Here is a 25,090-nt window from a genome sequence, read left to right on the forward strand (position 1 = left end):
AAGACAGCTCCTACAAGGTTCTTTACTATATTCTGTGCATTTTGAATATTGCATGTCTTTAGATTTCCATAATTTTTTGGCCGTTCTTTAAAATCATTATTTAAATGTTGGTATAGAGATTGACTGGTTATCACGCGTGTGAAGCCGCGGGCTCCAGCTATTATAATTATCAGGGACTACTTAATTTTATATAATTGATAGAATTATGTGAAATTACCAATAATATTATGAAAGAAACAGTTCCTTTATTTGGTTAATAATGGCAATCCCATCTTGGCAAATGTCATTTAACAGTGAAATTCCTACCAAATGAGGGTTGTTCATAAGAGACATTAGGAGTTGTGGTAGTCATGTTTTTTTTGCTAATCGTTCCTAATAGAATGCTTAATAACATATCATAAATATATCCGAATAAATATTATTTTCTAATTCCAATTTCATCCAAGACTGAGCGATAAAGCAGCAATACTATAAGGATATAAAATACCGTTACATTGTAAGTAGGTTATTTAAATGCAGTCACTCTTAATTAAGATAGGAATGACGCCTGCATTTGATTGATGATCTAATAACCTCGTGATAATTAATTTTGTTAGTATAGAGTATGTCTGACTATTGAATTTTTATAAATTATCAGAGGATCTTGAGCTTTTACTCCTTAGAAATAAATACCTACTATAATTTTCTTGGAATGTCTTTTATTTGATCTTATAACCTCTATATATAAATTCTGTTTAATATAATAAAAACAAAACGATAAATAGCTCTTACAAATTTGAATTAAATGTACCATCTATATTACCACATGAGGTTAATTTTATTAAAGGTTCAATACAGCCTATAAAACGAGAATGTGCTGTTATCATAATATATTCAATATTATAAGATACCAGTAATTACTTCACGTTAATTATAACACGAGATAAATTATATTATGTACATGGGGTTATAAATTCTTTCATTAACGACATTCTACTCCAGTATCCTGCTGATAGGACACTCTGTAGACAAATTAGACCCGAAGTCATTTGTCATATCGTGCGTTCTTCTTATTGGAATAAATTATTACTGGACATTAGTGGCGTAATTTGAATAAAAAATATTATTGCCTTAATTTATTTATCTTTTTTCTGAGGTGATCAAATTTTTGTGATAAAAGTAGTCGAGTAGCGCATTATTGTCAGGAAATGATATGTAATTTTTTTATTCACTTGTTGCGATGCTTGACAATGACGGATGCAATCAAAATAATGGGGTACATTCAAAGTTATTTTTTATAGTGTACATAAATTAAGGTAACTAAATAAATTTGAATAATTATAATATGAAGAACATAAATTTATATTGATGTAGTTACGTATTATTTATTTTTTTTTTCAATTGATAAAAGATCGTACACCAAACCAGCAAAGATCGTCTGACAATTTAAAAAAATGAAAACTCTAACATGATTACTTACACCGCTAATAACAATGAATACCGATAGAACCTTACTAATACGATAAAATAAAACAAGGAGATACATTTTTTATTTGTGCCGTTGATTTAATTAAGAAGGCTTTTAACTCGCCGGTGCGTTTTGTTTCGCCTTCAGAGTAAATTATCATACGCCTATAATTACAAGGATTTATTGGGGTATAGATCAATTAAACCGCAGGAAATATGAGTGTGTATGTGATATTTACATCTATTTAATATTCTATTATCGTTTTCAAAGAACACGAATGGAACTTTTGTAGGTTTTAAGTTAGTTTCATGTCAGATGAAACAAAACAATCAAATTCAAACACTATCACTGCATAAATATTTGTGTTTTAAGTTATTGCTAACTTTCAGAACTTTCGGTTGGAATATTTATATTCTATTAGCTCCTCACTTTGTATGATTAAGATATTTTATCTATGTAGCTTGTCTTATAATAATAAGGTGTTCTTTAGCATGTATCCTTATGCCCAGATCACGCACATAACAAACGCAGGAGCTTTTAAAGCTCTACACTCTTTCATACAAATTCTAGATAACTTAAAAAAGGTCTACCTACACTCAAATTAGATACTATCATTTGTTACAGAATTCCTAGTACATTAAATAGTACACTACCGACACCAGTTATAACAGTGCGAGTTACAAGACAGGCACAGCCACAGGATTGTGTGGGTATGGCGAGGCGGTACCATGAGTGTAATACAAAAGTAAGATATTTTGAATTACTGAGTATGTTTGTATTAACGGAGTAATTATTTCATAATCTTAAACATATTTTGTGTGACTTCAATTTTCCGGATAGGAAAAATAATTTACAATGTTCATAACTAATTTTTTTCAGTAGAAGGACGAATCCCAATTCACAGATGCATTTGTGTAGAGTAGAGAGAGTATTGCATTAGTTAAATCAGCTATAACTACTAACAATTTTATTAAACTAATTCTTAACATTTTTTTGGTTTTTCAAACAATTTCCTAATAATAATCATTCAAATCACTTCCGTCTTGAAATACACTACGCTTCGTAAACTTTAGAACTAAACGCTTTGATTACTATTGTTCATTCAACAATGTGGCCTCATTGATACTTAAAATACAATAAAAGTTTTATGTCTCTTAATCCCGTTTTGATTTACAATTAGCAGCCTTTGTTTCGCCTTACTTCCTTTAATTCATTGCGTTAGTCATGCCATGTACTAGTTCAATGTAACCCTGTTGAATGAAAGTGTATTGGAAAATCACACTTATTAAAAAAAATATAAAGTATTGAATACTAATTGATTTTGACATGCATACAAACACATTGTCTATGAAATATTAGTATGCAATATAAAATATATAACGTTTCAGTAAACCGTAACATGAAATTTGCTCACCTTACGTGGTAGGGTCATGCATTTCCAGTATACTGCAGTATACTGCATTTCAATTACTAACTTTTTATAAATTAAAAATCTGTGCCCTAGCATCGGTTAAACTTTTTATGATATAAAGCCATAACTTATCACAAAAAAGGACTTTATTTATTTCCGTTTATTTTAAAAAGAAATCAATTTCGTGGCTCTATAATTATACTATTTTATTAGTCATGTTTCCATATTTGTCTGAAGTTCATAAGATATTTAAAAAGCATAATATTTTTAGGATATATATTATTTTAAATTTGTGAGGCTTAAAAATAATAAACAAATATGTATCCAGCCGTGTCCACGTGGTAAGCTTGACACGCGAGCAGAGCAATGTTCTTCCTACGACAGGAGACCTTTTCGGGGAAGATTCTATACATGGGTGCCTTATATAGATGGTAAGTAATTTAGTTTGATGTAGTTAGGAAATAAAATTGGAATTTATTAATGTATTTTATTCCTATTTTTGCTTCCAAATGAAAACCAAAAAAACTATGAAAAGAAGTAGAATCAATAATACGTGATATTCTTTGCTAAAGTTTTAATTTTTAATGTTTGTTTTATTTAAAACGTTACTATTATAAAAAAATACAATGATGAACTAGTAATTTTAATAAATAAAAATAATTACGCCTTTACAACCAGCATGCTGCTTCTTATTTTATAAGTACAGGATTTAACGGTATAATAAGATATGAATGATGGCACAGAGACTTGTTCATTGGCGAATATATTAATACAAGACTGCAAGTGAAATATTAATTATTATCAGTAACATATTCTAGATAAGTTGTAATGGATAGTCGATGTAATGTGATTTTGATTGCATCTTTATTATAAACCGTCTTAGCGAATTAATTGGAAATTTAATAGAGTTGCTACGGAAGATGTTGCGTTTATTACTAATGCTTGTGAATTTCAAATTTGTTCTATACTAAACCTATATTGAATATTTACACATTCTAATTCAGTTAGAAGTAGTGCTTCAAAAAGTTATGATTCTTCTAGGATAAGATAAAGTTTGTTAAAGTAATTTTACAAATCACTGATTCTAAAATTTATCTAATACTGTTTTGCATTGCGACGAGCTAATTAGATCAAAAAGACAATGACAATAATATTACCATCTTAGAGCGCCATCGCGGTATGGCATCCGTTCAAAACATTTCATCATCATTTGTTAAATTATTATTAATGCAATAACTAGGGACACCTAACGGCATCAATCTATCGATATTCCTTTAATATCATTATCTATTTTATTCAATCCTTAATCACATAGTCTTCACTAGGTGACACACCATGCGTGCTAAACTGTCGACCCCTCGGCCACCATTTCTACGCATCACTTTCTCTAGCAGCAGATGGCACGCCGTGCACCATGCAAGGGTTTAGAGCTATCTGCGTGCAGGGCACGTGTAAGGTAATTTAGTTCTAATTGATATTTTTATTGATTTATGTTTCTATTTCAGGTTTAAAATTGTTAATTAAATAAGCTTATCAAACTCTCAATTATTATTTTTCTTTGGTAGTCACCTTAGCCGAAAGTAATACTTGCAGGGTAGAAATGTAGATAGGGGATAAAAAGGAAGAAGATACAAAAGCCGAAATGTTAAAATCATATCAGAAAACCTAAAATGAAATAAACCACCCCTTAATTCTCTCTTAATCCGAAACTCAAAGAAAGACTTGTAGATTACCTGCTCAATGTTTCTTTTATGTATCCACCAATTGAAATCTTTACCTGGTATTCAATTTCAAAATCAGATAGTTGTACATAATAAAACTGCAGTTGACTGTAATTAACCCTGTCTGTATGTTTGTATTGTGTTCCTAACAGGAGCATGCCTTAACTAATTTATTAGTTACCTTGTGTCTTATTTCAATATTCTAGGAAGATGTTAATAGTTATACGAAGACCGCCGCAAGGGTCAATTGATAAGTCTATTCTAGTTACTTTTATAAGCATCTATAAATAAATGTGTGATCTTTGATCGAACACAACACCTTTCGCAATGTGTAAACGTGTAATCAATCAGTGGATGAAAATCCTAATTCTGACCAGTAATGTCGGGATAAGATCACCTCAATGAGTTTTGGGTATTAACGAAATCTTCTACTTTTTAATATGAAGATATTTAATATTTGTGAAGCGGTATGTGAGACCAGCAAAGGATATTGATAAAAACCTAAAATAACAAAGAAAATTATATTCTTTTTCACTTTTAAGTCAACCTGATTTTCAAATAAAAATAGTCAAGAGTTGTTTGTTTTTTTTTTGTTTTGCGCGTATATTTGACAATCATGAAGTTATTAGGGACTTTTAATTTATATTAAACGCAAGAAGCATAGATTTATCTATGCTTTTTTTTTAAGAGAAAATATTAACTAATCAATGTTTAGCTGATATATTACATAGCTCTACAAAGTAGTATTGCAATAATTGTGTATTATAGATGTTCACGTCCTATATCTAGTTATTACCATGCTACGGATGATTAAAGGCAGCGACTCTTAGAAGGCTAGACTCGGCGCCTGAATTAATATAACAATAAAACCTAGCTCATTATAATAATATGTAGTAGCTTTATAGCATCCCTTCTTACGGCTAGAAGATTGGATTTATTGGTCAATTAAATCAAATTTATGTACGCTCTTAATACTGTTACTTTATTGAAATAGCTCAAAGTACGTACCCGCCTTGAACAATATTTTAGAATTCGACATCTGTTCTATTAGTTGTAACTGCAATAAAACTATATGAATTGGTTGGATTTTAAGCCAACTTTACACTGGATGTTCTGAATTTGCAACTATGAATGTGGACTCAGTTAATCGCCTCAACCAAACGTGGAATAATTATAGTGGTAAATAATAATGTGGTATCAACTATCAATAGCCGTTGACGTAGTACCTAGATGATTTAGCAGTGATTTGTTCAGAAGTAAACATAAATTATTGTTAACTTCAGCATACTTTTGTCGAATAAATTATATAACCTTACTTATCACGAAGATTCTGCCGCTTCTGACACATTTTAGAAGCATGCAATTATAGTTTGACTTGTAGGTACTTCAAAAAAACTCTGTTCCATTTTGTAAGAAAAGAATTGAGCTTAAATAAAGAAGAGTCACGATAATATAGAGTCATATGATATTATAGTTTGAACTAATACTCTAAGGGTGTGTTTATATTATTTTATACTTCTAATACAGGCACAACATTTTTGACACAGCAGATAATGTGCAATCTGCCTTAGCAAGTCAAAGCAACGTCTGTTCTATAAAGTGTTGAATCGTTGCAACATTGTCGGCGACCAAGGACATGCGCGTCGTAACCGTAAATTAGTTAAAGTATTCTTATTGTACTTTATTACGTGATAATATTACCTCTGTTGAGCGTTTCGTGACAACGGTGCCGCCTAATCGATAGCTTTTGTGCTTCGATAGCTGGCTATGTCATAATTGTTTATAGTTTTGTTTTGGTTAAGATTTATATAAACATTAGTTTTGCTACATATCTAGTTTGTTATTTACTTTAATAGGAAAGCTACGCTGACAATTTTCAATCGTGAAAACATGTTGTGTGATTGTATATTTTTTATATTTCCAACGGAATATCATTGTTATGGCATAAAGCTACGTAAAAATTAATAAATGCCATTTTTAGAAGCCTTCAATACATTTCTAATTTAATGGTGACGCCATTACAAGTTTGTCTCTTGAGAATAACTGTCATAGGAATCATCATTCGCCGCGCCGGGTATAAATACTGTATACAGTTCTTTACTGGGAATTGAATTTGGTCCATTTAACATAAAGATAATGTTATTCTTATAATCGATTTTTTTAATTTATATTGAGCATTTTACGAGTGACCCTTTTAGATAAAGACTGGTTATTGATGTGTTCAGTAGTACAACGGGTTATTAAATATTCTCTCTCTAGCAGTATAATTAGTAGGACCATGGAAATAAACGAAAGAATTAAACCCAAATAACTCGATTAGCAAGTTACTAATGAATTCAAAACATCGTGAATTTTACGTGGCGCCACCTATGAACTGGCACCATATATGGGGTAAAATATTGCTTTTATTTGTAAATGCCTGTCAATTTGATGATATTTACTGCATACCTTTATGGTAATTGAGCATTATTCAAAGGTGAGAATTCCATTGCTATTCATAAAATCGCAGGCTCTTAGGCCGGCGTGTTTGAGGTTTCACCTATATGGTAATGCTGCTTTGCGTTTCACTTGATTTTACGAGTCCTGCATGTTATTAGGAAATATTTATTTGTACATTTAGTTTTCCATTACATTTGATACAAATAGTTCGAACGATATGGCTTCCTTCTTTAGCTACACTGACCTAAAGATAAATTTTCACGACAGTAGAGTAAAATTACCTCTTATTGGGTAAAGGGTAGAGCGTTTACGATCTTTTCACTTCATTAAAACACCAAATTAAAATAGTATCAAGGATAAATTCGGACTTCACGTAGGCAAGACGTTTATTGATACTAACTGCATTGATTTTGACTCTACCTTTACGGTTGCCACAGTTTTTGTAGGTATCCTTAATTATCGTATGCTAGTCACTGCTAGACAACCAAAAGCTCCATTCTAAAAATTCAAATATCCATTGCAGTCTCCACACCTATCAGGTTTACGTGGTTAGTGAATCTAGATGTTTAATTACAAAGGCCGGCGCCGGCGCCTGGTTAGATCGCGATATGACGGCGATTAAGGCCCGCTCACCGCCCGGGGGCATCACGGTAATAATAATTTTAACTAAATATATATTTAATCGGAATTAGCATCAGCATGAAGTGAATTATCAGATGCTATCAGGATAAATAGGTTCTAAGACAGGGATTTTACGTTAAGGAGATAATGTACTTCTAAAAATATCGATTTTGATACATCAAATATACTGATGTATTGAACGCTTTTTGCTATTCGAAGAAACAACCTGCACGTTGTCTTTTCATTCCAGCCTTTCGATTTTAATTGAACGCAAATTTACGAGTACGATATTCCTTTTTGCTTCCAGACTTATGGTTTCATGGTATATGGGTTTTAATAATTGTATTTACAAACTAGGAAACTGGGAACTGTTAAACCTTAGAGTATTTATACTACCTACTGTAATATATTATACTCGTAAGTGTTAAACGAAGCGATGCATCTCTTATTGAGAATGATTAAAATCGTTACGAGGAAAGCCCTGCATTCTTAAGCCATTTACGCAAAAGCGAATTGCAACACGTAGGCCCGTGATCTGTGTACGCTATTCCTTACACCTTGCGACATCTATTCTCTTTGACATGTGGATTAGTACGCACATTTCTGTGCACAGATATAGAAAATTATTATTTCCTATCTATGTTAATTTGATTTATAATACTAGCTTTTTATTCATACTATACTGTATGTCACCACATAAATACGTTACGTTAAATTTACGCTGTATAATTTTCATTTTCATTGAGTCAGTACCAAAAAAATTAAAGAAGTAGAGAAGGTATGAGTTAGTTCTCATCTACCTAATAGGTAATTTCTATCTGTTCCTGTTATGACCATCACTTCTAAATAAATAAAAGGCCCGTCCATTCAATCTATACCATGAATGAATTTTATAAAACAAACTACATTTATTTCGATAGCGCTACGAGTTTATTATAAGTAAGCTTATTATTTTATATAATGATGGTAACCCTTTTAGAAGAATGGCAAAAAGTTTTCAATCCTATATCTATGTCAATGACTTTGACTTAGAGATTTTATGATCATCTATAAATAATATAATATGGATTCTGTGAGTAACACAACTCAGTCTTGACCTATTATTTAAATCGTAAATAACGTAATTTCATAAAACTAACATACTAATGTAACTGCCGATGTATCATGATGAAAAGAGTGACCTTAGAAGAAACATAAGTAATCCTTATAATTATCTCTATGAATATTATAGCTTTAGCACAGATAATACCTAATATAATACTAGGCTAGGCTTTAGCTTAGTACCTTCTATGTGCGAAGTGGTAAAAAATATTTTTGTATAAATTATACATATAATAAACCCTATCTATACATTCTCTAATTCGTTAATTCATTTTCATCAAATTTATTTCGTTTTCTGGCGTTCCAGAGTATAAACACGTTAGGTGTAAAGATTTTCGAAAATAGTTTCTATTGTAATTTAAAAAAATAGCCTTCTTATTTAGGGTACAGAATTATGAGTAAAGGTTCATACAAAGGGAATATTGGCAGGAGTATTAAACGAGCACAGTAAACGAGTTACGAGACTATTTGACAATAAAGTGTTAACAAAAGCTTTATTTACGGGTGTTCACGCCGCAGATGGACTTTAATAGCCTGTTACTTCACTTAACTCCGATGGCTTGTTTAACTAGTGCTTTGATCGCCTTATTATGAATAGAAATTGCTATTTCATTCTTTATAGTCTCTTTATAAGGCAATAGACAGTTTAAATTGGTATAAAATATACGCGAAGTATAGTTTATGAACTTGAATTTATGCTCGTATCGTTGATATGATGTACACTAGATAATAAATGCAGTAACATAATTTATAATGGGCACATCATTAAATTGACTCCGGTGTACCGTGTATGTGCCTTGGGTTCAAGGCACATACACTACACTATACGTTAGGTTTTAAGGGCATTATTGGTTACCTATAATTTCACATAGTTCATTTATAATAGGTATACTTACCTACTCTATTATTTTATTCTACATTCTATAATATTATTCTAGATTAATTGACTTTATTAACTGCATGGTTTTATCGATGGGGTTTATTACCTTTATTAATTACCTGTAAACAAAATAACGTATTTTCGTAGCGAATTACGCTCTACGAAATACACATCCCGTCCGATTAGGGCCCTTCTGGCCTCCTCCACTCAAGCGACAGCTCAAGCCGAGGTTCGTGGTCCCCGTCAAGGGGGGACGCCCTTGGAATGTCGCTACCAGGGTGAACCTTCAGTTCACCCCCGCGTCCGCGTTAAAATGTAGAAGCCCTTCTGGCTAACATTGAGAGACACCACACAAAAAAAAAAAAAAAAAGAAATACACATGATTGCATCATTATGCTCTCGGTCATTATAAGTGAATACATGCACAAAACCGCTCACGAACGAATGAGCATCTATACTTGCTGCAATAAAGGAAAAATTTATTAAAATGCGCAGGAATTCCGAAAGAATATGAGCTTAAATGTCAGGAAGGTTCAATTGCATTGGCTACAACTTTAAGCCGTACCTATTATACTTGACCGTGATGGTAATAGTTCTGGTTTGTACAGGATTTTTGAGGATCAGATGTATTAAATGCTTACCTTATCGATTTTTAAATCTGTCATACGAGTCGCAGATTTTATCAATGATCAGATGCGGGAGTAATAAAAGTTTGAGATTTACGGATGAACGGCTGCAGTCGTGCTATACTAGTATGCAGTGGGCTGTAAAAGATTTTCCACATATATGCGAGTGCTGGAGACGCATAGACAAATTCAGTAGTGCACGATCGCGCGCGACAACGACGCGCACAGTGGCTTTCGGAAAATCTACCGAAATTTCGGGAGTTCTAAGTAATCTGTAAAGTTTCTAGATTTGAAAAGCTTTTAGTAGAGAATTGTATAAGTTAAAATAGTTGGCAGAAATCGAATACGTGCAATTTTTAGTGGTGTTCGTTTAATTCATAAAAATATAATAAAAACATCAATTAAAACGAAATGATAAATTATTATTTAAATTGATAAACAGGTTAAAAACTATGTGTTCATTGAAATTCAAAATAAATAAGTTCTACATTATTCGCGGTTGCGGTTATAAATTCCTCGTTAACAAATCCCGTCAAATTTGAGTAGTAAAGAGTAAATAATTGAATTTCCGTTTACTCTTACCGGCTAGACGTAAAGTGATGTAACCACCGAATCGGTCGATGACAATCCGATGTTAATTCGATAGCTGAAAAATATTAAGTTTCGTAATTGCACTTTTTAAGGGAGTGCTGGTAGCTTTTAAGCTTCTTCTACAAAATATTGAGGTTCAAACATTTGTTTTTAATTAATAAACGAGATTCTAACAGTAATCGCTGTATACAGGATCTCTTGAGATTATTATTTTCTTAGCGCTATATTGTTCGTAAAATTTCAAAGAAAAATTATACAAAATACCTACGTGAAATGTGAAGTTGAAACCCGTTATAGTAATTACATAAAAATATGATAAAGTAAAAATGCATAACATAGGTAAAAAAATATTGTTTATTTTCTACATGCATTTTTACTTACAACAACGACAATTTCACTTGCCTTTTAGGTTTTTCAATTTTGTTATTAAAAATTGTATAAGAGTCAGAAAAATATTCAATTACATATCTTTGCATAATATTCGGTTGTGTGTACTTACAGTATTAGACAGTATAGCTATAGATATCGAACGATTGTTATCAAAATGTTTAAAAAAAATATGTTTTTCAAACTTATTACACGTATTGGCATCCAATAGAAACACACGCAAATGTGAACCATCAAAACTGCTTCCTTCTTTTTTTTGCTGCTTTCTGGAATTAAATCACAAGGGTTAACTTTAGTTGAGATTACACACAAAAGACGAAAGGCATTTTATTTTAATATGCTAATAGACATGCAATTTTGTTACGTTTTGTAAATATTTAACCACTCATTTACATCTCCATAGTGCATCTTAGTACCTGCTTTGCCTTTCAAGATATTATCTATCCTTTCAAAAATATTATATCACCCACCCGTGAACACTTAAACATGAAATAACTTTTATGTTTATAATAATAGGCTATTGTTTGCTGTATTATCTGTGCTTAGTTTGAATATCGATGCCTTTAACGCATTTCCCTTACAAAGTTGACTTTATTCAACTTTATGTATCAAAAGTCACACCATCAAAGCTTTTAGTCGTTTTTATCAGCTAGTTTTATTAGTAATAGTTTAAACTAGATATTTTGAGAGTCTATTCTAACAACTTAGGTACGTTAAAAAACTCGATTTAAAAATTTATTGTTTTCGAAAACTACGTGTAATATCTAGTACCTTTGTTATTTCTTCTACTGGTAGAGCGATAAAAATATCTCACGAATTAATTCATCAAAGACGTGGAGAAACTCGATAGTTATAAATAAACAGAAGAATACAAGTAACAACTAACACCTAACAGTGAAATAAAACACGCTTGCAGTTAGCGTATTTAAATTAATGGGACACTCGATATAATGTTTCTAGTAACTGCTAATGGTTCTGTAAATGGTCCTCGCTTCAAATATTACAGGAACATTATACCACACACGTCTTTGTTGGTGTCTTATATAATTCGTATAACTAACCAATAAGACTTAACAAAAACAGCAAAGGACGGCCTTATCGCTAGGTAGGCTCTACCAGGCAATATAACTATATGTTGTGGGTAAGCAAATATATGTACTATATTAGGAACCCGGGTCAATATGTGTATGTCATTTGTATTGGTGTAAAAAAAATACTACCATCTCAAAATTGAAGTAAAATAACGTAAAGTAAAGTAAAGTAAAGTAACATTAAGTATTTAGAAAAAGGCTATTTTCTATTTAAGAAGCTATTATTGAATCTCAAAGCATCTAAACTTAAAGATATGATTCATATTTTTCTGAGATGATTGTTAAAAATGACTGTAATGAAGTGGAGGTGTTACTGGTGGGTGGATGATAAAAGTTATATTTTTAAAACATGCAATGAGAAATCATCATATTTATTTGTAACATTATTTTTCATAATAATTTAATGTTCACTAATTTACGATTTACATCCTTAACATATTTTAATAAAATCTCTTAACTCTATCGCACGTCAAAAAATGCAGTTTTTTTATTATCATGCCGATTAATGTTTCTAACTTTTGCTAAGTTGCTTAAAAGTATTCATTGATATCAACAAATTAAGGAAAATTATTTCATGAAAATGTTTGCTTATACAATCTAATTGAAAAAATAATGAAAACATTAAATACTGGCGCCATTAATTAATCAATATGGTTCCTGTGATGTTGGATTGAATTCCTTAAACGAACTTTTCTTTGACTGAAACAACTTCCTTCTAAATTAGATATTTCCGGCTTCTAATAACAAAATTGTTTTTGTATTTAAATCTATTTATATTTGAAATAATTTGCGAAATGATAATCCCGTGGACCCGTGAACAAAAAAAAGTGGTACTTGTGTTTTTAATGGGCGACTAAATATAATATTTTGTCGCAGTTGTTGACACCATTTAATTTTTTTCATAGTCATTCTCGGCTCGACATTGTGTTAATTTTTAGTCATCAGTTAATTACACTTCTACGAAAAAACCACTAGACAGCGATCATCTAATTGAAGTGTCTATTAGTTTCATAAAAGCGCTAATTATAATTTTGAGACGAATTAAAATGTGCTCAAATTTCAATCAAACCGTCGGATTCATTTGGTTTCATAGCATATTTTAATCATATAATTTTAACATCCAGAAAACAGTATAATTAATTGTGGTTCTATTCTTGTATAGTGGATTAAGGTTGTAATAACAACACCATACAAACAAGTTTATACAATTTATATGACAAACATTTTGATACATAAATTAAGAGCATGGAACACTCGAAAGCGGAAAAATTCATAGAATCATGTCTGTTTCATGTTTCACATAAATGTTTCACTAAAACGCATCTACTAGCTCATTAGTAGCTTCTTACTCTGGCTAGAAGAAAACACGATTATAGCAGAGCTTTTAGCTGAACATCGGGACAAAGGTCCGTATATTTTTCTTATCTAAAGCACGTTCACTTAGTGACACCTACGTCCTACATACAGTTACAAAATAAGTGTCCACTTGTAAAACATCACTGATTTACGACTTCGGGGTCCTGTGTGGATATTAATCGTTCCTACTGCATAATAGAGCTGTAACCTTTACATGTCATGTTAACAAAGAATGGACATAAATATCCTTGCACTGCTAAGATTACTGTTTTTTGATTGAACGTTTTTGTCTGTGTTTGTATTTTTGTAATGTATTTATAGATATTACACAATGCAATCAGTTTACAATTGTGTCAATGTAATACATACAAAAATACGTTTGTACCTAGTAAACAGTAAAAAAAAATCATTAATACCTTCATGAACTACACTTTATTTTTAGGTAAGCTACGAGCTTCTGAATAATGGATCGTAAACGATATCACAACAAACAGCGATTTAAATCAAAATATCGTCGGTATAAACTACAAAGTAACCTCAATTTTATTCCCTGCGGTTGATTTTCTACATTGACGTTTCGTAACAGTCGGGGTTAAAATATCATAATAAAAATAATTGAAATATTCGACAGCGACACGTGACCAAATTAGGGTTAAACAGTCTCTTGCTGTAAATTGATAAACGACCACTATTTATTGCCTTTGTAACCACGCTAGATAATATTTATAATAAAGTATACTTTATCGAACTACACGGATCTCTACTTTCTAAATTGTGTAGAGATTTTTGTACATGTTACAATAAGAGCTACAGGATATTGTTGTACATTTGAGTTAATTTTAACATAAAAATATGTTGTCGGTAATGACTTGAATTTTAAGCACAGCTTAAAATTCGATTGGATTGATAGAGAACTTTTGTTGTTTATTTATTTATTCTTAAAAAGTTGTAAACACTATCGTTATTTGTTAATATATTAAATAAACACAATTAAATTATAATTATCCTACCAATGGTTCAATAATTTATTTTAGACACTCAAAACGAGTCACGTATTCATATAATACTCGTGAAGTTTACTATAATACCAATCAAAAGTTTAAATCGTTGTTAGTTATGATACATGAATCTTGTGCGATAATATCTCGTGGGTGGATAATGTGATTCGGTTGATGTTTCAATCATAAGTCTATTCAGTACACAATAATAGCACATTTGGGATTATATGCACGCTATGGACGCAATGCACAGCTGTTGAAAATCTGGCGCCAAGCCATTGCTTTATGGGCTCAGGGAAATCTTAAGAATCCCGGTCAATGTGCATATTACACGACATTCACTTAATTCAGGTTATCATAACAAATTCATTATAAAAATTCGCATGTGCATTCGCTATTTCGTCTTTGTTATCGTCATAAAAATATTATGTAGGTACCAGATGCGCTTTTATTAGTTTGTTATTTAATTGCAAGGTTGTTTATCAAGCATTCAAATTATTTTACACTAATTTTAGATTTTGTTGCTGAAAATCGAGGACAAAAAAATCATTTCAATTACAAAAACGAGTTGCAAATATTTCGATTAATATTTAAAAACTTTTCAACAGTTTTCTTTTGAAAAAACATCGCAATTAATTAAATTAATAGATATATTTATATTCAAATAATTCTTAATCAAAACCCATTTGTTTCCGCAAAATATAGCTTCAAAATGACGTTGGCTAGATAATCTTGAAATACGGGTAATTGCTATTACGCTATGCAAATCAAAAGGATTGAATTATGACAAATTAATTTTAATGTTATAATCCGTAGCGAACGTGTACGTTTAGTGCGATTCCTTCAAAGCGGTCTGCGTATAAAGATATCAATGGGGATTTAGGAATACGCTTCAATTCATATTAAGAGATCAAAGTGCGTAGGTATTTAGTCGGCTTTCGCGTTCCGCTAGTCACAATAAAGCGATTTTGTGAAACTACTGTATTGTATTAACATTGAGCTTCGACACTTATTGGGCATTAAGCTTCGATTTGGACATATTATGGCCCTTTTTATTTTATAGCAAATAAAACTCATAGTGTTAAAGGATGATTAATAAATAATTATATAGGTACTAATCTAAAGACAAAGACATTCGTATCAATTTGCTATAAGTATCTTAATCTTTCAATACAGGATACACACAATAAGTGACAAGTGAAGTATAAAGTGAATCAAATATCAGATTCTAAGTGGTTCTATGTTAAATAATTCAAGATGGTTTCAGCTGTTAAGTTACTCTTCATACTAATATTTGTAAGTATAATTATGTTTTCTTATAACTTCTGCAATTTTTTTTATTTATTTTTACTCGCCTGTTGTAAACGCACATTTTCACGTATGCGTGAGACTTTTTTTACACTACTACGTCTATTTCTGTGTGTATTTGCATAATTGTAAAAATAGACAAGTAGAAGCTAGAGATTGTTTTTCTTTAGTTAAGTTGTGTCGTTTGTTATATGATAATAGTTTGTAATAAAGAAAATAAAATATATAGGTAAAAAGAATCGTATGAAAGCTTTATAGAGATGCATTTTTGAGCTTTTTTGGTTGTGACCCGTAAAATCTAATTATACACTCTAATTTGACATGCTTCGTAAATATCTAAGTAACGATGGTGTCAACAAAACTTATTGAAACAAAATTTATTACATTTGTCTCATTATATTAATGGACGAGCTGGGAAGTAAAATTGTTGACCCAAAAGCTTTTCACTTGCCTAATTTATATTTAAAATTATGGCCAATTATATTGATGGATTACTTTACATGTCTGGCATTTTTGTGTAATGGCCGGTAATTTAATTATGTTTAGAATGTTTATATCGAATTCTTATAAACATTTTGATTTAAAGCGGCCAGAGAAAAATAACCGCTATAGAGCGATTTACGTAATGGATTCATTATTTTTAATTAGGTGTTTACATTACTAACAATGCTATTCATACCAAATAAAAATAAAATGCGTTAGATTTTCATCTATCCTATGATGTCAATTATAATGAAATTTCAGTAATGTAACATAATATTATCAATTAAAGGTTAAACATTTCAAATAGCAATAATAATTAATTAAATTAAACATATTACGCAAAATATTCATCTTATCTATAAAATCGAATTAATTGTCATGCCAAGTCCTTAATAAAGAAATAGGCGAAAATAAATCATTGGCCACAGCCACTTAACTGGTTAAGTTATGCGGGTTGGTCCACACATTTAATCCTAATTAATTGGCTATTAGTCAGACGCTTTCAATTACCACCTTGTTTGATTTATACATCCACAGTACTAATTGATTGATGATAACGCCAAGATCATTGTAATCTTTCCGAATATTAAGTGGTTGTTAGCTTAAAGACTTCCTACGACATTCATTAAGTGGACGATTAAAATAAACGTTTTTATATCATATTGTCTGTGCTAATGAATTGAGGGAACTACGTGATTAATCTAAAGAAGAAAATCTTCATTTATTTTACGAAAGTTATACGTCTATAAGAAAAGTTTTAAGGATTTGAAAATGAAACAAAATTTTAAATGGAGCGTATAATTATGATATAGACATTATACATATATTATCATTATTCGCATATTCATTAAAATTCTTATACGCTTAATGATAGGCCCGAAACTGGCAATCAGCACTTAAATATAAATGATATCGTAGAAACTAATTTACATACGAATTAAGTCATAAAATATAAACAAAATCGAGTAATGCTTTAAATATTTTGGTAATTCGAGCTTTTAGTATTATATTTATGAGAATTGTGAAGTTAACGATTTTATTTGATTATTTTTTAAATTTATTGATTTTAAAGAGTATAAAATAACGTAAGTTTATTTAATATTATGTATAATATATAATTATAAATACTACTATTAGTTTATTAAATAATTGTAAAAAATTCACATCTACATTTTTAATTAAGTACAAAGCTTTACAAAAAGCTTTTTAAAGCTCACCATTAATAAATGTATATTACAAGTATATGAAGACTAGGCACATATCGGCTATCGCATATATTCAGTAAGCCTCTATGCTACTTCGTTTGCTTCATCCCCACATATTTAATTTACTCTTCAACCAGTTAAAAGTAAACAGTTTCTACATTTACAAACAAATAGTCGTAAGTGTCAATTTGCATAATGCATTTTGAAGAGGCATCTTATCATCCAACCCTAATAAGGTTTTAAACCTAATAAGGTTTGAGTATTGAGAAGTAATAACAAGATTAAGCCGTGGAAGATTTTTGTATTCGATAATATGGTAATTGTAAAAGCTGGTATGATATTTACAATGGATAAGTGCAATTTGCATTTGCTATCTGTACGTATTTATATAAAACAAGTGTGCATAATATTAAAAATTAATAAGATTATATTGCTTTGTTAATTTTGATGAATATTATTCGGCGCTAAGTTTTCGAAATATTTGTAATTTGAATAGGTACTTATTCATATTAATGGGGTGTTTTTAAGAAAGTAATTTCTTTTATATCAACTTAATTGACATCTATTATGATATTTCAAATCGTTGTTCATTTAGTTCCCTAAATAATTACGGAATGGAAAAATACTCTTAAATTTAATTAATACGCTTTCCGTAGCTATTCTCTGTTCATTAGACCTTTAGCAAGCCCACCTTTAAGTAGAAATAAATGAGCAACAACGCTTTCTTCGCTATCAGTAATTGAAATATTTAATCACCGTTTTATACAAGTGCTTGCCTCTTTACCAAGTTTAGCTTTTAATTGGATTTATTATGATTAATTTAAGAATCAGCAAAAACAGCAGGGTAGATGCATTTTTAACGAATATTCAATATAATATAATAAAGCCATATTAATCTGAATCGATGAAATATCTTATACGATTAGAAGATATAATGTAGTCCTAACCTACTCCAAATTATGGACAGTCATAATATGTAGCTACTTCTCTGGAGTCTGGACACTTACAAATTGAAAGAAACTTTTCTTGCTCATGCCTTTGTCATTTTCAAATATCAGTGTCATTTATCGTAATGTATATTGGAGATGAGATTGAATTCTTTTGAACAATGTCAACCATTGTTGTACCATAGCTATAGTATTGTGAGTTGTGACACCATGCTCGGCGCCTACTCGACGCAATATTAACAAGAATTTAATTAAAATACCTATTCATAATTGACTTGACTTGTGAAATTGATTAAAACTTGTCACATGTTTGATATGACATTTGCATTAATCGGAATAAAGCCTGGCTACATTAAGCAGCTTTTTTATCTACAGACTGTCTTGTTTATTTTCAAAGTATTTTTATGGACAGAAATTCTTTGTACAAAGGGTAAATTTAAATCTCAAAAGGCTACATTTGAATTGCAAGAGACTTTCGACTCTACAATTGATTCATATTTGTAAATAAAATGAGGCTTGTCTTTAAATTTGTACAAAGATAAATTAATAATCAATTAAAATTGTATAAAGCCATTCCGTTTATTAACAAATCCTTTTGAATACAACTTACTATCTTACTTGTTAATATATTTAAGGGCACTTTTAAACGTAGATAGAATATGTAAGCAGTAAGATGTTCGTTCTATATTATGTACCTTTATTCTGCTAATCTTGCTTTTACACATCTATAATGGTAATGGCACACGTTTAATCTTATATTTCAACAATTTATCTGTGTTATTTGTAAACATGGAATATAAGATGCAATTCAAAATAATATTTATACTATATTCTAGAATTCTAGCTTTTAATAGAATGACGATGAAAATTCTTAAAATAAATATAGAGCCTCTGATAAACTCTGTTATGTTTTATTACCAAACTTGTTAAACGTGTTTATTAACTTACACATATAATATTATAATAGTTTGACAGAACGTCCTGTAATTTTATTATACCAACATTTTTTTCAATAACTGGATTAAAATTAAACAATACTGATATGAAAAAGTCGAGTTTTACGAAAATTGTACGATTTTATTGTTCAACTAAATTACGTCATCATTAATGGCACAGGCGGGACGCGAAGTAATCTCATCTACTCATCATATGTATTTATTTTATCAACAAATCAATACACATATGGGTAACATTAATTGCACAGGCGGTGGGTCGCGAAGTGCTCTCCATAGCGGGGACGCGCGAAGTCCGCTGCGGCCGGCGGCTGGTGTCCGGGCTGTTCGCGCGGCCGCGGCTGCCCCTCGGCTACTCCTACATCACGACCGTCCCGCAGGGCGCGTGCAGACTCAACGTGTCCGAGATCTCAGCCAGCGATAATTATATAGGTGAGTAATCATATATGTATGCACTGAAGCTGTGAAATGTTCTCGCGTTTGATTTTAATTGCCTGTTCTCAGATGTTTTTGGATTTTTGCAGAGATCCTTTAACTATGTACTTACCTGTTCATTTTACTTTAATCAACATAACAAACGCTGTATAAACACTTTATTTCAATGTATGTACTTGTAGGTGTTCTTAGGTGCTTATTTAATTTCACAATAATATAATGTTATATTAATAATTATAAATGAGCAAAGCTGTTAGACACTTATATATTTAGATTTCCATTAAAGAACTTGTTCTACTAAAGTTGTACAAAGTTAAACGTTAAAGCCTGTAAAGCGTACTTGGAAACTAATGATAAATCTAGCATTCTGTTAAGAAATGAAACACTTAGTCCTGTCTAAATCATTTATCTTTGCAATGAATGATGGATCCTTGCTGACGGCTGCGGGACCAGACATTCATTCATTATTAACTACTCAATGGCCCTTTGATGATTGCAAATGGGCCGCGAACATGAGGTTTGTCACTTATCAGTATTGTCCATTTGATTGGCTGTAAATCACTTGTTTTTACCACAATAGCATCGCCTACCAACTTACTGTGTTTATGAATAGATTCATCTTGCATTTCCGATTTATATAAATCGATTAACAGCACTTTATTGAATAAACATTCGACTAATGCGATTCGAATGTAGGAGTTGTTTTGCTAACATAATATATTATTTGTTTTATGGTGATGTGTTTAAACTAAAAAGATGTAAGATGTTTCGTTAAATAATATGTTTGTAAAGTAAAAGCAGTAATGAGATGCAGGATGCTGTTAGTTTCTGTTGATGGTTCCATTATACCATTTAGCTTTACGTAACTTTTCATAAATTATCTTTTACGAAATAAGTGTACGTTAAAACATTGTTGCATGGTATAATAGTGTCCCTTGGTGTGTTTTAGCGGAAACAAAAGTTACACCTTACACTCTCTATATTGCATTATCTACATAGTTATGACTGTGAATTTGCTGTTACATTAACGCATATACTAGGCATATTTATACCAAAAAAATGCAAGTTGCAACTAAGTGTAACAGTAATAAGTCTGTTAATGTTAATCTATATTAATTGCGATATTTTATGTAAAAAAAATATGATAATCCAATTGAAACAAATCAAGAGCCAAGTCCAGACCAAACATAAAACAACAATAAAAATCATAATCCTATTATTACATAATAATTGTTATAGCGTTGAAAATAACAAATGGGTCGTACATAATGAATGGGGAGTTTGCTGTGAGCGCACCGGGGACATACGAAGCAGCTGGCGCCAGATTTGTGTATACGCGAAATACTGGACTGGACTCTGTGTTCGCACTCGGTCCTTTACAATATCCTGTGGATATTATGGTAAGTTCGTAGTTAGATTAAGATCATTGACATTTATATGCAGTTTATAGTTTGAGGAGTTTAAAGAGGAATTTACGTTAATATATCCTAAGATCGAAAGTGCCTTCACCATGTTATGCGAAAGATCTTGAAAATAATCTGGGATCTCGATGCTAAGCTACATATTTTATAGAAATGTTGGTTTTGTGGAAAAATAGGAGTTTGTTAAAGTTCAAATTGAAAAAGTACTTTTATAAGGGATATATTTTGATTATTTCTACCGGCAATTTTTTTAAATCCGCCATTCTGAGGCTATTAAATCTCTAAACAGCCTTAACCCATACCAAACCATGCTTCAATTATATTTAATGTACATGTTAGGTAATTATTATAAACAAATGACGAATATTAGAGAATTTGCTTTTTCCATATTCAATGAATAATCTCTTGCAGATTCTCTATACTCAGCCGAACCCAAGTATCAAATACGAGTACTTTACAGACGCAATACCTGGTGAAATCGATATAGAGTCAATAACAAAAGCAAGTCCAGAAACTACACCAAAACATATTAGACGGCATCATGGTCTTGACAAATCTAGACATCTTGGGTTCCCTAAAGAAACATATAATGATGGTATTGGAGAAAATATTGTGGGTAATCGGAAGTTCCTTTGGAAGATCTTGTCGTATACGCAATGTTCTAGAAGTTGTGGAGGCGGCTTCCAGGTAATTATTTGCGATATTGTTAGATATTATAAGATTGTGTCTAGATAAGGATGATTCACATCTTTGTTGACACTTTTTGTCTTATTTAAGCAACATTTTTTATTATTTATACAGCCAAAATTTATCGAAAAGGTCCTGAAAAAAATTTTAAGCTATTGCATAGCTTCTATTGCGGGCCTTGAGCCCGGGGACCGAATCGAGAAATTCCGTAACGAAAAAACCTCACGCTCCCCACTCCGACGGGCTCGGAGGTGTGGCTTGAAGGCATAGCATGCAATAGCTTTACCGCGGCAGTCCCCGAGTGCCACACGTCTTTTTTTTTTAAGTATATCTTTAAAACCATTGAACAAATAATCACGTTTTTTACCAAATTATGCATATTTTATGTAGATTAATCAAAATTTTTTTAGATATACATTTTTATGATGTACTTTGTAATATTCTATGTATACCATCCTATTTTCCGACTTTAAATATAGGTAGGAAAGTACCGTTGCGTAGAAGCCAGTTCTTCCGGAGATAGAGAAGTATCTCCCGCACATTGCACTGGCTCAGTGCCCGCGAGCAAGCGTCGTAGATGCGGCAATTTGCAATGTCCTCCAAGATGGAGGGCTACTACTTGGTCGTCTTGTCCAGAATGTGGACCAGCTATGAGGACCAGGATTGTGGGCTGCGTACAGGACCATTCGAAAGGGATCACTAAGGTTTGTGTTAGTTGTGAGCTATAGGTTCAAGTTCTTCTGGAGATGTTTTTCGACCCCAGCGCCGGGAGCAAGTGCCATAGATGCGGTAATTTGCAGTCGCTTTTTGTTTTGTTTAAGAATCTAGTTCATTCCTAAACATTTGTAACGAATTTAACCGCATTTTCATCAGAGTTTGAAATCTCTTACTTTTATCAGCAACTTCAAAAATTTAACGTTACCTAACATTTTTTGTTTAGATAAGCGACGCAAAATGTCCTGCACCAAAACCACCAACGACAGAAATATGCAACATACCAGATTGTAATTCTGGTGGAATCAGACAGATTCAAACGAAACGAACGAAACCACAGGACCAAGTGGACACTTTTCGAGATGCTCCTGTGTATACGATAACTGTTAACAGCTCAGATTTAGATGTAGGACCGGAATATAGCTTTGCAACTGCTGGTTGGCTTTACTCAGACTGGTCTGAGGTAAGGATCTTTTAAAATAAAGTTATGTTCAATGCTAATTCTTTTTATATATTTTATTACATTTTGGATAGTCAGGTTTCCTTAAGAATTCCTTCATTAATTTTATATCATATTGAAATATTTATATTTGATGGATATCTGGTATTTTTTATTTGTATAAAATGAGGATGGCTCAATGAATGATGATGATGTTAAGACAACATTACATTTATTCGTAATAATATTGTAGATAAATAATTTAGTGGGTAATTTCATCTGCAAAATTACGGCAATCAATTGGTGCTAATGGAAGTCGTATTTACATTAGGGACATCATTTTGCTATTACTTTACAATTTGCAGCATTATAATAAACAAACAAATTTTATTGCTTGTTTGTTATTGTAATAAAGATCTAATGACTTTATAACATCACCAATAATTGCAAAGTACCAGTTACCACAAAAAGCAATTGATGCATAATAATTTGAATTCAAATTATTTAAGGTAATGGATTCATAATAATCAATTCCTAAAAGGTCCTTATTTATATTCTTGTATCTATATTCTTGTATTATTCTATTACATATTCTTCCTGTACACTTTTGATTATTTCTTATTATAATTCTAAATCCTTTATTATTGAGTAAGCCTCTTATAATCTTTCTACTTTATTAAATTCACCTTTCACGTCCCTTATTTCCTGACATCGTTCAGAAACGTTAAATCCTACATGAATCATAATATACATAGTTTGTTGTCACATAGGTATTGCAGTACCCTGCGCAAGGGTGATAATATGTGTATCAAAATGTATTAATATGCAATACATGTTTTGAGTTTGAGTTTGAGTTTGGAGTTTCTTCTATATTCCCAGTGCACTATTTGTATGTAATACATTTAGTTTGAGTTTGAACTTCGAGTTTCCATTTCCCAGTGCACAGGCTGGTGTGTAGGTGGCGGGATACAAACTAGAGCGGTGCGATGCGCCGATCCTTCTGGATGCACTCCGAGACAAGTTCCAGAACATTCTAGAACATGTTCTCCCAAAGTGTCGTGTGAGCCGCATGAAGGGCAGTGGTTTACAGGTTTGTGATGCTGTTTTTATATTACTAGTGGTCCGCCCCGGCTTCGTGGTACATATTTAGTATCCTATGTCCTTCTCCTGGCTCTAAACTACCTCCCTGCCAATTTTCAGCTAAATCGGTTCAGCCGTTCTTGAGTTATAAGTGGAGTAACTAACACGACTTTCTTTTATATATATATATATAGATTATTAAAGTTCTGAATATTTCTTGAAATTGTAATATGTTAAAATATAAAGAGAAACTAGAGGTCCGCCCCGGCTTCGCCCGTGGTACATATTTCGCAATAAAAGGTAGCCTATGTCCTTTCTCGGGTATCAAAATATCTCCATACCAAATTTTATGCAAATTGGTTCAGTAGTTTAGGCGTGATTGAGTAACAGACAGACAGACAGAGTTACTTTCGCATTTATAATATTAGTATGGATTTACTATCTCTGGGTGTAATGAACTTATGTGAATATTAAGTTCTTTGTAGCGTTTCTGATAATTATAGGTAATTAGTAACAGGTCTACGAACAAAAATAATTAAACAAAAACTGCAACGCAAGGAACTTATTTGCTTGTTTTTAAATTGGAAATAATCTCTGTTTATTAATATTTAGAAGCTGATAGCATAAAAATTTTGTTTTGTTTATTAGCCCTTGTTTTAAGCATTGACTATGTAACAGTTTTTTTTACACTACTTATCATTACTTGTTTCTAATTTGGACCCTAACCTTCATAGAGAAGGGAAGGGTTT

At 31.4% G+C, this 25,090-nt stretch overlaps 1 protein-coding gene across 1 annotated transcript in view; it reads left to right on the top strand.

Annotated features, from left to right (window-relative positions):
• LOC149901781 (thrombospondin type-1 domain-containing protein 4-like) overlaps positions 1–25,090 on the top strand; it is a 51,546-nt gene that overhangs the window by 19,789 nt on the left and 6,667 nt on the right. The window contains exons 5-13 of the mRNA XM_090110695.1: positions 2,072–2,192; positions 3,187–3,289; positions 4,184–4,314; positions 19,817–19,997; positions 21,240–21,400; positions 21,833–22,108; positions 22,588–22,812; positions 23,049–23,285; positions 24,201–24,351. Coding sequence (XP_089966821.1) covers positions 2,072–2,192; positions 3,187–3,289; positions 4,184–4,314; positions 19,817–19,997; positions 21,240–21,400; positions 21,833–22,108; positions 22,588–22,812; positions 23,049–23,285; positions 24,201–24,351 — 1,586 coding nt within the window. The remainder of the gene's footprint in view (positions 1–2,071; positions 2,193–3,186; positions 3,290–4,183; positions 4,315–19,816; positions 19,998–21,239; positions 21,401–21,832; positions 22,109–22,587; positions 22,813–23,048; positions 23,286–24,200; positions 24,352–25,090) is intronic.

The sequence above is a fragment of the Colias eurytheme genome, chromosome 16 (assembly GCF_061535395.1).
Source record: "Colias eurytheme isolate Ceu_HAF_F1 chromosome 16, ilColEury1 Martin Lab GWU primary, whole genome shotgun sequence".
NCBI lineage: Eukaryota > Metazoa > Arthropoda > Insecta > Lepidoptera > Pieridae > Colias > Colias eurytheme.